At 39.3% G+C, this 13631-nt stretch overlaps 1 protein-coding gene across 1 annotated transcript in view; it reads right to left on the bottom strand.

Moving 5' to 3' along the window:
• LOC123558465 (uncharacterized) overlaps positions 1-13631 on the bottom strand; it is a 248507-nt gene that overhangs the window by 89242 nt on the left and 145634 nt on the right. Inside the window, exons 6-7 of the mRNA XM_053543761.1 lie at positions 7967-8031; positions 1187-1294 (exon numbers count right to left, since the gene is read on the bottom strand). Coding sequence (XP_053399736.1) covers positions 1187-1294; positions 7967-8031 — 173 coding nt within the window. The remainder of the gene's footprint in view (positions 1-1186; positions 1295-7966; positions 8032-13631) is intronic.

The raw sequence follows: 13631 nt of genomic DNA, 5'->3' as shown, positions 1-13631 counted from the left end.
AAAAAACCTAGCTCGGTTTTCCATTCCACACTGTCCCTCGGGTAGGGAAAACCCCGTCTTACACAGGCAGGCATGTAAGATCCTTATAGTCTAAGGTTACTGAGGAGAAACCACAGTAAAAGTTCAAATCCCCTACGACCTTGACCTTTGAACTATTGACACCAAAATCAAAAGGGGTCATCTATTGACCATTACGTTTATGTCTCTCTGAAGTTTAAAGGCGTCAGGATTACATATTTTCATGTTTGCTCTTCTTATAAGGGGAAACCCTTTCCACCCTTTTCGTTATCATATCCTGTGTTACATTATTATAAAATTTCACAGGTGTACTTGTGGCTGGGCCTGTACTTGTCAATGGCTAGCCTTTAGACAGTTTCTCGGAGTGACTATTGGCATGCCGCTGTAATTGTAAGTTGTAATTTCAGTGTTCAAACCGGTGCTTGTTATTTTCGCTATTAAGTCCAATGTCATCTGCAAACAGAAAAAGACATTTCATCAATTAGACCAATGCCATTACATGCCTTGTCTATCTAATGACCACCAATGCTGAAAATATGCACGATTTTCAATATCAGTACTCAGTACACGTAACTGCAATACACAGTACAAATATTACTGGGAAAACTCAATACACTACACCATCGTCGCTCATTTATCACCGATTTCTCCATCATTTGAACATTTACAAAGCTCAAATTTTGCACAATATTTCTTTGTATGTAACTAAATATATCGTACAATTCAGATTTTCCCCACAGTGCAAATAGGTGATGGTATCGGGACAAATGTGTTCATGGCATGCATTTATCAAATGATAAACTTGTCATTTTATCACAAATTTTAGCGTTTCTGCTTAAGATTGACTCATTTTACGCTTGTCAGAGCATAAACAGTATCTGGCTATTAAAATTAATGCTCTTTTCTTCTATAGTAGTAAAAAACAAAAGTAAATCGGGGTTTTACTTACCTTGTTGACGAAAAATAATCACGTTTTCGGAAAATACCTTATCACTAAATGGCAATACCCGGTGTACGCATCCTCACCATGACAAGTAGAATGGTGCATTTTAGGCTATTTTGGCTGTTATGTATTCAACAAATGTGTGTGTGATTAGTAATGTTTATCAGCTATGGTCACCTGGGCTCCACAATATTTCGACAAACAACTTTAACATAAAATACATACGTATAAGGTTTTTCATTGTGCTACTTCTGTAAGGGTCTTGAACAGGACTTTGGTGGTCTTCAAAATGACAAAGGCTATCAAAACCAATATCTGTTCGGTGACTTCTTCCTGCAAATTAATGATAGATGAGTGATCACTTTCAAATGATTCAGATAATATACACAATACAAATTTATGGATAACTTTTTAAATTGATATAATGGTTTACAGAAATCAAGTAAAACAAGATCTTTCAATAACAAAACCTTGAATCCGCTTTTATCTACTTGTAAAACAAGAGCTATCACTAATGGTGATGAATACCCCCAGACAGCAGCTTACTGTCAGAGGAACAGGGGTATTGAAAATATGAAATGTTGCATTTGTATATTGTACAGGGAAAAAATGTACAAAGATGCACAAAAAATGTGCAAAACTGTATAAGATCTCCAAATTTCATTGCTATACCTTAACAAGAGTGCCAGAATGTCACAATATACTCCTGTCACAGCAAATTTCTTTACACTCTAAGCAACTGTATTTACAAATGGAATTTTAATTTTGTGGTTGTTTACAATGATTGATTTTAGTAATTATTGTAATTCTTTTGTTTTTCTAAGTCCATCAAAAACTCCTTACCAGGTAGAGATACCTTAAAATACATCTAAAATTTGAAAGTAACATCTATGTTGTACCACAGAAAAGTGGTCTTGGTTTTTCCCTACGGTCAATTATAAAAAAGTTACAATGTAAGTTATTTATAGTAACAACTAAGGGAAGTTAATCTTAAAAAAGAAAAATTGTAAGTCCACATAAAAATCCTTACCAGGTAGAGAAAAGTGGTCTCGATTTTTCCCTATAACTAGTAATGAAAAAGTTACAATACAAGCTATTTATAGTAACCAGGGGCGTAGGGACGATTTGAGCACTGGGGCGGCAGAGGGAGCGGGTTTGGTATGGGATATCCCTCTCTTATCAACGGGGTCCGGGATGGCCCCGGGAAAATTTTGCATATAGCTAGAGTAAATTGGGCAATCTGGCGACTTCTTGGACTGCTCAGTAGCTGTTGAACATACTCGTTTTTTTTCTCCGAGTTTTCACTCCTATTTACAGTTTACTGTGTTTAAACACTGTTATGGTGGTACGATGTTAGATATGGACAACGTCTTGCCAGGATAGAACCAGTAATGTCTGAGTAGGGGATCGAGCACAAGACACTGACTTAAAGGTGTAATTCAATGCTTACGGCATTTTAGTCATTATGATTTGTTCTGCAGTAAGCAATTTAATACAAATAACTTTCATTAATTTATGTGTCTCCTATAATCCGAATCTACGGGGCATGAAAATACGGCGGCCTTGGCCGTTGCGGAATAACGATTTTGTAAATTACCCTTCAAACAAGGTGATATAGCAAGGTGTCAGCGATAGGACAAGATTCTGTGTACCTATCAGTCGCCGAAGCACTTCTTAATAAATTGACAATTGGCAAGGGAAGACCGCTGTATTTATTCCCAATTATATTTTCTAGCGTTTTCAAAAAATTACGAGCTTGGCATTTCGCCGTTTCTCGAAATATTGGGGCGGCGGGCGCCGCCCCTGCCGCCCCTGCTCCTACGCCCTTGGTAACAACAAAGGGAAGTAATTCTAAAGGGACCTGCGCATGACACTCCGTTTCATGATGGTGTACAATTGTGCCAAGTTACCTCAAAATCCCTCCATGCATGAAGAAGAAATGCTCCGGACAAAGTTTTCTTGTATCTAACCTTTGGCCTCTAAGTGTGATCTTGACCTTAGACCTAGGGACCTGGTTCTTGTGCAAGACACTCCATCTCGTGGTGGTGAACATTTATGCCAAGTTATATCAAAATCCCTCCATGCATGAAGAGGAAATGCTCCGGACAAAGTTTTTATTCCTATATCTTTTGACCTCTAATTGTGACCTGGTTCTTGAGCACTACACTCCGTCTCATGGTGGTGAACAATTGTGCCAAGTTACATCAAAATCCCTCCATGCATGAAGAAGATATGCTCTGAACAAAGTCATTCTTGAATTTGACCTTTGACCTCTAAGTGTGACCTTGACCTTAGAACTAGGGACATGGTTCTTGCGCAAGACACTCCGTCTCATGATGGTGAACAATTGTGCCAAGTTTCATCAAAATTCCTCCATGCATGAAGAAGATATGCTCCGGACAAAGTCTGTGGACGCCGCCCGCCCGCCCATCCACCTGCCTGGGGCGTTCCCATATTACATCCCGTTTTTTAAACGGGCGTATAAAAAGTAGAATGTATGTCAGTAGGTCAAAATCAAGTCAGTTTTGAGATGTGTATTCAAAACTGTACAAGTGTTCCAAATTTTATGGCAATATCTTTAAAAAGAAGAAAGTAGCTCAGTAGGTCAAGGTCATGGTCATGAACTAGTTATACATAACAGCATATGAAATATGTTAGAAAATTACTGAAGTTTCTTCCAATGTAACTCAGTACTCATATTTGAAACAAATAAAGAGCTATAACTTAGTACTAGATGCCCACAGGCAACATTCGAGCCCGCCAGCTGTCAAAAGGACTAGAGTTGCACATGACACCCTGTCTCATTGAGGCAAACATTTATGCCAAATAAAAAATAATTGCAAAAAGTTACAATACAAGTTATTTATAGTAACAACAAAGGGAAGTTAATCTATAAAAAAAATCAAAGTCCACACAAAAATCCTTACCAGCAGAGATAGGTCAAAATACACCTCAAAATTGGATGTAACATGCATATTGTACTACAGAAAAGCACCTGTATTTGCAAATGGAATTTTAATTTTGTGGTTGTTTAGTAATTATTGTAATTCTTTTGTTTTTCTAAATCCACATAAAAACTCCTTACCAGGTAGAGATACCTTAAAATACACCTAAAATTGGACATAAAATGCATGTTGTACTACAGAAAAGTGGTCTCAAGTTTTTCCTATGACTAGTAATGAAAAAGTTACAATATAAACTATTTATAGGAACAACAAAGGGAAGTAATTCTAAAGAAGGGGCCTGCGCATGACACTTCCTCTAATGATGGTGTACAATTGTGCCAAGTTACATCAAAATCCCTCCATGCATGAAGAAGAAATGCTTCGGACAAAGTCATTCTTGTATCTGACCTTTGGCCTCTAAGTGTGACCTTGACCTTAGACCTAGGGACCTGGTTCTTGCGCATGACACTTCGTCTTGTAGTGGTGAACATTTGTGCCAAGTTATATCCAAATCCCTCCATGCATGAAGAAGAAATCCTCTGGACAAAGTTTTCATTCTTGTATCCTTTGACCTCTAAGTGTGACCTTGACCTTAGATCTAGGAACCTGGTTCTTCCGCATGACATTCCGTCTTATGATGGTGAACAATTGTGGCAAGTGACTTGATTTTTCAAATGGGCGTATAAAAATTCAATATAACATGATTGTTGTACCACAGAAATGTGGTCTAGATTTTTCCCTACGGCCAGACTAATAAAAAAGTAACAATATCATCTATTTATAGTAAAACGAAGTGAGGTAATTCTTAAAACAAGGGTGCCTCATGGCGATGAACATTTGTGCCAAGTTACATCAAAATCCGTCTATGCATTAAGAAGAAATGCTCTGGACAAAGTCATTCTTAAATTTAACATTTGACCTCTAAGTATGACCTTGACCTTAGACCTAGAGACTTGGTTCTTGCGCATGACAATCCGTCTCATGGTGGTGAATATTTGTGCCAAGTTTCATCAAAGTCCCTCCATGCAGGAAGAAGAAATGCTCCGGAGAAAGTCATTTTTGTATCTGACCTTTGGCCTCTAAGTGTGACCTTAACCTTAGACCTAGGGCCTGGGTTTTGCGCATGATATGTTGTCTCATCCAGGTGTAATATCTAATTAATGCGTGGACATGAATTAGCGCTCTCGCGAGACCGCTAATTTCTAATTTTAGCGCTGTCCGAGATTAGGCTCTCGGAGATTTACGGAGGTTCACGAAGATTTTCGGAAATAAACTTAACCATCGGCAATTTTTATGTAATGTGTTTCTGCTGTAATTATTGTAATACGAATCTGACTGTCGACCCTATACAACCTGAAAATGTACCAAGTATGACTTTAAGATAGTGTGCTGTGATGATACTTGTATTTTTTCAATGATACTTTCAACTGTGATGTAGCTTTATGTTTACGTACAGTAGATAAAGTATAATGTGTCTATGACAAAACTGTATTGTCTTCTTGTAATTAATTATAAGCATCTGCATGTTTTATATTCTGTATCCTAGTTATAATTGCTGAAATAAAACGAGATTGTCACACATTTTAATCATTGAATCACCTTTGTAAACGAGCGACTGCAACAACGGACATGCCCGAAGGTGATACGGAAATCGATAACAACTTGATCAAATGAGAAGAAACACAAACTTAAACAAGCTTAAATATTTTATTTTGCATGATCATATATTTAAAATAATAATATGAACAATAAACAGGAATATCATAGGAACCTTAAAATATTAACAAGCAGTATAACTAGTGCAAACTCTCAAGAGTATTTATTTGCAAAAGTTCGAAGAAAACATCATCAAATGATAATTAAATGTACATGAAAATGCTTGGACAAATTAATGCGCGGACATGAATTAGCGCACGTGCGATAGCGCTAAAAGCGCTGTTATTAGTACACCGCTAAAATAAGTAAGCCTACAGTAAGTGTGACCTTGACCTTTGAGCTAGGGGTCTGAAAGTTGTGCATGACACATTGTCTTATTATCAGTTACATTTGTGCCAAGTAATATTAAAAACCTTTCATGGATGGGACAGTTACGGACGGGACAGGAAAAAAGCCTTGTTGACCTCAAATTGTGACCTTGACCTTTGAGCTAGTGGTCCAGGTCTTGTGCATGACATGTCGTCTCATCATGGGGAACATTTGTGCCAAGTGATATTAAAATCCCTTAATGAATGACAGAGTTATGGACCGGATACAAAACAGACCCTGTTCATGCCATGTTAATATTTGACTGCTAAGTGTGACCTTGACCTTTGAGCTAGGGGTCTGAAAGTTGTGCATGACACATTGTCTTATTATGAGGTACATTTGTGCCAAGTAATATTAAAATCCCTTCTTGGATTGGAGAGTTATGGACCGGACAGGAAAAAAGCCCTGTTGACCTTTGACCTCCAATTGTGACCTTGACCTTTGAGCTAGAGGTCCGGGTCTTGCACAAGACACATCGTCTTATCATGGGGAACATTTGTGTTAAGTAATATTAAAATTCCTTCATGGATGACAGAGTTATGGGCCGGACACGAAATTGTGGACGGATGGAAGGACGGAAGGAATGACGGAAAAGCGCATTCCTATAGTCCCCGAAACTGGTTTTCAACCAGTAGGGGACTAATAATTTGAATAATTACGACAGAAATTACAAATCTGATATAACATGCAAAATATCAAGGCTCCTAGCTATTGTTGATTCAGAGAAGAAGATTTTCAATGTTTCTTATATAAAAGCCTATAGTAAGTACATGTCAATTACAGGGGCAAGGCCATTTTTTTTGGCAAAATTATTTTAAAATCGGACAAGCAGTTCCACACAAGAAGATTTTTAAAGTTTCCACTATATACATATAGGGAAAAGTGACCATGCCCTCTGGCGGCCATGTTTTTTGACGAATCGGTATAATTTGAATATAATCTTGGTACAGGGTCACACAAGGACCATTTGTGTGAAATTATTCTAAAATCAGGCCAGCATTTTCACACGAGAAGATTTTTAAAGTCTCCACTATATACATATAGGGAAAAGTGACCACGCCCTCTGGCAGCCATGTTTTTTGATGAATCGATATAATTTGAACAATCTTGGTAGAGGGTCACACAAGGACCATTTGTGCACAAATATTCTAAAATCAGGCCAGCAGTTTCACACGAGAAGATTTTTAAAGTTTCCACTATTTATATACAGATAGGGAAAAGTGACCATGCCCTCTGGCAGCCATGTTTTTTGACGAATCAAAATAATTTGAACAATCTTGGTACAGGGTCACACAAGGACCATTTGTGTAAAACTATTTTAAAATCGGGCTAGCAGTTTCACACAAGAAGATTTTTAATGTTTCCACTATATACATATAGGGAAAAGTGACCACACCCCCTGGCGGCCATGTTTTTTGAAGAATCAGTATAATTTGAACAATCTTGGTAGAGGGTGACATAAGGACCATTTGTGTGAAATTACTTCAAAATCGGACCGTCGGTTTAGGAGAAGATGTCTTTTCAAAAAATTGAAGATTTTTTTTATTTTTAGCTCTGGCGGCCTCTATAAGCAACCAAGTGGAACCGTTTGAACAACTTTGGAAGAGGACCATCCAAGCAACATCCTGGCCAAGTTTCATCAAAATCCTTTCATGTGGTTTTGGAGGAGATGTCGTTTAAACATAATTGTTGACGACGGACGACTTGACGCACGCACGGACAACGGACAGGGTGTGATCACACTACCTCACCTTGAGCACTTTGTGCTCAGGTGAGCTAAAAATTAATAAAGGGCCATAACTAAATGAAAAATCATCCAAATCCGCTTCACACATGCATAACAAGGCTTGGTACTGATAATAATTACAAGGTTTGATGAAAATCTGGCAAATAATTGCTGAGAAATAGTGCGGACAAAGGATGGACAGACCAACGGACAGATTGGAATGCAGTATAGCTCCCAGATACTAGTATCTTGGTGATAATAACAGAATTTGCTATGTTTTCTATTTTTATGAAAGAAATAATTTCTTACCAACACGAAACTGTAAAATATTGTTGTTCCGTCTTTCCAATTCAAAGCAAGTGTGCCGCATAGCACTGAAAAAAATGTACAAAAGATGATTATCTCTTAACTTGTGTTTCTTCAACAGAAATTAGACTTTGAAATCTGTTATCCAAGGTTTTCCCATCTTGAGTTTATAAGCAAACTATAACGAAATTGCCTAGTTACTTCCCTTTATTATGCCCTATTTCAAAGAAGCGGGGGTATATTGCTTTGCATATGTCAATCGGTCTGTCTGTCTGTAGAATGAATGGTTTCCCCTCAATAACTTGAGAACCACTTGACCAAGAACCTTCAAACTTGGTAGCATGACTGGTGTTATGAAGTTGATGACCCACATTGTTTTGGGAGCCAATAGATCAAAGGTCACACGGGCCTGAACCTTGAAAACGGTTTCTGCACAATAACTTGAGAATCACTTGACCAAGAACTTTCTAACTTAAATAGCATACTGATTGGGCTTTAACTTGGATGGCCCCTGTTGTTTTCGGGATTTTTAGGTCAAAGGTCATGGTCACTGTGATCAAGGGACTGAAAATGGGACAACCAATCATGGCGGGGTTGGGGGATGGGGGCATACATGTTTTATAAACAGCTCTTGTTTTGTATTGCAATGCATAAACCTGTGACAACCCACAGGTTGTCAAATTGCAGACAGTAAGAAATATCCTTAAGTTTGGTTTATATTTTTTTCCCATTTTTTTGTGCCTGCCTTCTGTTTTTCCTTTTCTCTGTTTTTTTATCCCACTCTGAAGGCCAATGGATATAGATTTGGCATTAAGCCCTCTGACTGTTTCTGTGCATTCGTCTGTCAGGAATTGAAAATGTTTATATTTCAAAATGTTTTTTAGAAAGAATCACATCGTATGATCGTATGAAGTGTCATTGGAATTTCTTTAAAAATGTGGAAGTATTTTGTGCCACAAACTAGAGGGGAAGTGGGCCCCCAGGCTCCACAAATTTACCTATCCAAGAGAATACATCATGCACACCTGCACTTCATGCTGTTCATATGTATGCAATTTCACTAGAATATATTTAAAAATATGGAAGTAGGTCGCTTTGCAAAGTACAACGTGAATACTCCTGCCCCCTTCCCCACTATGCTCTCTAAACATGCTATGTATAGTTTCACTGGAATCTGTTTATAAGTATCAGGGGCGTCGGAAGTGGGGCCGCAGGGGCCGCGACTGCGGCCCCAATAATTTGCCCAAAAACGATTTTTTGTAAATTCATAAGTTGGAGTCGCAGGTCCGCGGACCCAATATTTTGTATAGTATATTAAATTTTGCTTCGCGTTAAACAATACACGCTGTCCAGATTAGTGTGTTACCGTGGTGACGGTGACACGATCGGGGGTGTTAATTGGAGTCATACACACGTGTCCGTGATTGGACTTAATTACGCATGAACAAATCAGCATGTTTTTAATTGGCATGTCTTTAGTCAATGGAATGTTTAAGCTATACCCAGCCGCAAAGATCTAGGGTATTAACTTATAAAATTCAGAAAAATAATTATCATGTTTTAATTTAATGAAAGAGGTAAGTGTTAAGATTTATCACACCGCTAAGATGTAAGGAATTAATTACATAAATTGTTTTTACTAAAAACAAGAGCTGTCTCCGTAGGATGACACATGCCCCCGATGGCACTTTGAATGAATAGTTATGGCCGATGTTAAGAGTTTTGGACCTTTGACCTACGGAGCTGGGTCTTGCGCGCGACACATCGTCTTACTGTGTCACACATTCATGCATAGTTATTTTAAAATCCATGCATGAATGACAAAGATATGGACCGGACATGCCCATCAATGCACTATCATGAAAAATGATCTTTAACGTCTAAGTGTGACCTTGACCTTTGAGCTACGGACCTGGGTCTTGCGCACTGCACGTCGTCTTACTGTGGTACACATTCACGCCAAGTTATTTGAAAATCCATCCATCGATGACAAAGATATGGACCGGACATGCCCATCAATGCACTATCCTTTAACGTCTAAGTGTGACCTTGACCTTTGAGCTACGGACCTGGGTCTTGCGCACTGCATGTTGTCTTACTGTGGTACAAATTCATGCCAAGTTATTTGAAAATCCATCCATCGATGACAAAGATATGGACCGGACACGCCCATCAATGCACTATCCTTTAACGTCTAAGTGTGACCTTGACCTTTGAGCTACGGACCTGGGTCTTGCGCACTGCATGTCGTCTTACTGTGGTACACATTCACGCCAAGTTATTTGAAAATCCATCCATCGATGACAAAGATATGGACCGGACACGCCCATCAATGCACTATCCTTTAACATCTAAGTGTGACCTTGACCTTTGAGCTACAGACCTGGGTCTTGCGCACTGCACGTCGTCTTACAGTAGTACACATTCATGCCAAGTTATTTGAAAATCCATCCATCGATGACAAAGATATGGACCGGACACGCCCATCAATGCACTATCCTTTAACGTCTAAGTGTGACCTTGACCTTTGAGCTACGGACCTGGGTCTTGCGCACTGCGCGTCGTCTTACTGTGGTACACATTCATGCCAAGTTATTTGAAAATCCATCCATCGATGACAAAGATATGGACCGGACACGAAAATTGCGGACGGACCGACAGACTGACAGACCGACAGACGGTTCAAAAACTATATGCCTCCCTTCGGGGGCATAAAAATGATATTTCAAACAAAAATAAGAAATGAATGTAACATGAATGATTATTGTTCAATACATTAAATACAAAAAAAACAAAAAAACAAGAGCTGTCTCCATAGGATGACATAGGCCCCCGATGGCACTTTGAATGAGTAGTTATGGCCGATGTTAGAGTTTAGGACCTTTGACCTACGGAGCTGGGTCTTGCGCGCGACACGTCGTCTTACTGTGCCACACATTCATGCGTAGTTATTTTAAAATCCATGCATGAATGACAAAGATATGGACCGGACACGCCCATCAATGCACTATCATGAAAAATGAACTTTAACGTCTAAGTGTGACCTTGACCTTTGAGCTACGGACCTGGGTCTTGCGCGTGACACGTCGTCTTACTGTGGTACACATTCATGCCAAGTTATTTGAAAATCCATCCATGGTTGACAAAGATATGAACCGGACACGCCCATCAATGTACTATCCTTTAATGTCTAAGTGTGACCTTGACCTTTGAGCTACGGACCTGGGTCTTGCGCGCGACACGTCGTCTTACTGTGGTACACATTCATGCCAAGTTATTTGAAAATCCATCCATCGATGACAAAGATATGGACCGGACACGCCCATCAATGCACTATCCTTTAATGTCTAAGTGTGACCTTGACCTTTGAGCTACGGACCTGGGTCTTGCGCGCGACACGTCGTCTTACTGTGGTACACATTCATGCCAAGTTATTTGAAAATCCATCCATCGATGACAAAGATATGGACCGGACACGCCCATCAATGCACTATCCTTTAATGTCTAAGTGTGACCTTGACCTTTGAGCTACGGACCTGGGTCTTGCGCGTGACACGTCGTCTTACTGTGGTACACATTCATGCCAAGTTATTTGAAAATCCATCCATCGATGACATAGATATGGACCAGACACGAAAATTGCGGACAGACTGACAGACTGACAGACCGACAGACTGACAGACCGACAGACGGACAGACGGTTCAAAAACTATATGCCTCCCTTCGGGGGCATAAAAACATACATGCATTCTTTGTATTGCGTTATACATTATTAATTCTGATAAGAGTTTATTAGTCCCCTACTGGTTGAAAACCAGTTTCGGGGACTATAGGAATGCACTTTTCCGTCATTCCGTCTGTCAGTCCGTCCGTCTGTCCGTCCGTCCGTCTGTCCGTCCGTCCGCAATTTCGTGTCCGGTCCATAACTCTGCCATCCATGAAGGGATTTTAATATTACTTGGCACAAATGTTCCCCATGATGAGACGACGTGTCATGCGCAAAACCCGGACCTCTAGCTCAAAGGTCAAGGTCACAATTGGAGGTCAAAGGTCAACAGGGCTTTTTTCCTGTCCGGTCCACAACTCTCCCATCCTTGAAGGGATTTTAGTATTACTTGGCACAAATGTTCCCCATGATGAGATAATGTGTCATGCGCAAATTCCGGACCCCTAGCTCAAAGGTCAAGGTCACAATTGGAGGTCAAAGGTCAACAGGGCTTTTTTCCTGTCCGGTCCATAACTCTCCCATCCATGAAAAGATTTTAATATTACTTGGCACAAATGTTCCCCATGAGGAGACGACGTGTCATGCGCAAAACCTGGACCCCTAGCTTAAAGGTCAAGGTCACAATTGGAGGTCAAAGGTCAACAAGGCTTTTTTCCTGTCCGGTCCATAACTTTCCCATCTATGAAGGGATTTTAATATTACTTGGCACAAATGTACCTCATTATAAGACGATGTGTCATGCACAACTTTCAGACCCCTAGCTCAAAGGTCAAGGTCACACTTAGCAGTCAAATGTTAACATAGCATGAACAGGGTCTGTTTCGTGTCCGGTCCATAACTCTGACATTCATTAAGGAATTTTAATATCACTTAGCACAAGTGTTCCCCATGATGAGACGACGTGTCATGCGCAAATCCCAGGCCCCTAGCTCAAAGGTCAAGGTCACAATTGGGGGTCAAAGGTCAACAGAGTTTTTTTCCTGTCCCATCCATAACTCTGCCATCCATGAAGGGATTTTAATATTACTTGGCACAAATGTTCCCCATGATGAGACAACATGTCATGCGCAAAGCCCAGACCCTTAGCTCAAAGGTCAAGGTCACAATTGGAGGTCAAAGGTCAATAAGGTTTTTGCCCTGTCCGATCCAGAACTCTGTCATCCATCAAGGGATTACAATATTACTTGGCATAAATGTTTCCCATGATGAGACGATGTGTCGTGCGCAACACCCAATACCCTAGCTTAAATGTCAAGGTCACACTTTGAGATCAAAGGTCAAGAGGATTTTTTTCCTGTCTGGTCTATAACTTTGTCATGCAAAGAGGATTTAGATATCAGTTGGCACAAATATTCCCCTGGATGAGACAACATGTTATGCGCAAGAACCAGGTCCCTAGGTCTAAGGTCAAGGTCATATTTAGAGGTCAAAGGTCAAATTCAAGAATGACTTTGTACGGGACATTTCTTCTTCATGCATTGAGGGATTTTGATGTAACTTGGACCAAATGTTCACCACCATGAGGCACCCTTGTTTTTAGAATTACGTCCGTTTGTTGTTACTATAAATAGATTTTATTGTAGGTAACTTTTTTATTACTGGCGGTAGAGAAAAATCGAGACCACTTTTCTGTGGTACACCATGCATGTTACATCCAATTTTTAGGTGTATTTTGACCTATCTCTACCTGGTAAAGAGTTTCTTGTGGACTTGTATTATATAGATTTTTTTTTTTTTTTTTTTTTTTTTTAAAGATTAATTTCCCTTTGTTGTTACTATAAATAACTTACATGATAACATTTTTATAATCAGCCAAAAAAATTCAATATGAAAACAACTGTAGGTTTTTATATATATAAATTTTAATCCAAGTGTTTTGTTATAACATATTGTATATATAGTACAATATTGTTTATACATCATTGACAGATATCAGTTCAT

Source organism: Mercenaria mercenaria, chromosome 5, assembly GCF_021730395.1.
Source record: "Mercenaria mercenaria strain notata chromosome 5, MADL_Memer_1, whole genome shotgun sequence".
In the NCBI taxonomy this organism is placed as follows: domain Eukaryota; kingdom Metazoa; phylum Mollusca; class Bivalvia; order Venerida; family Veneridae; genus Mercenaria; species Mercenaria mercenaria.
The sequence above is the reverse complement of the archived record's forward strand: the minus strand, read 5'-3'. Positions and strand labels throughout refer to the sequence as shown.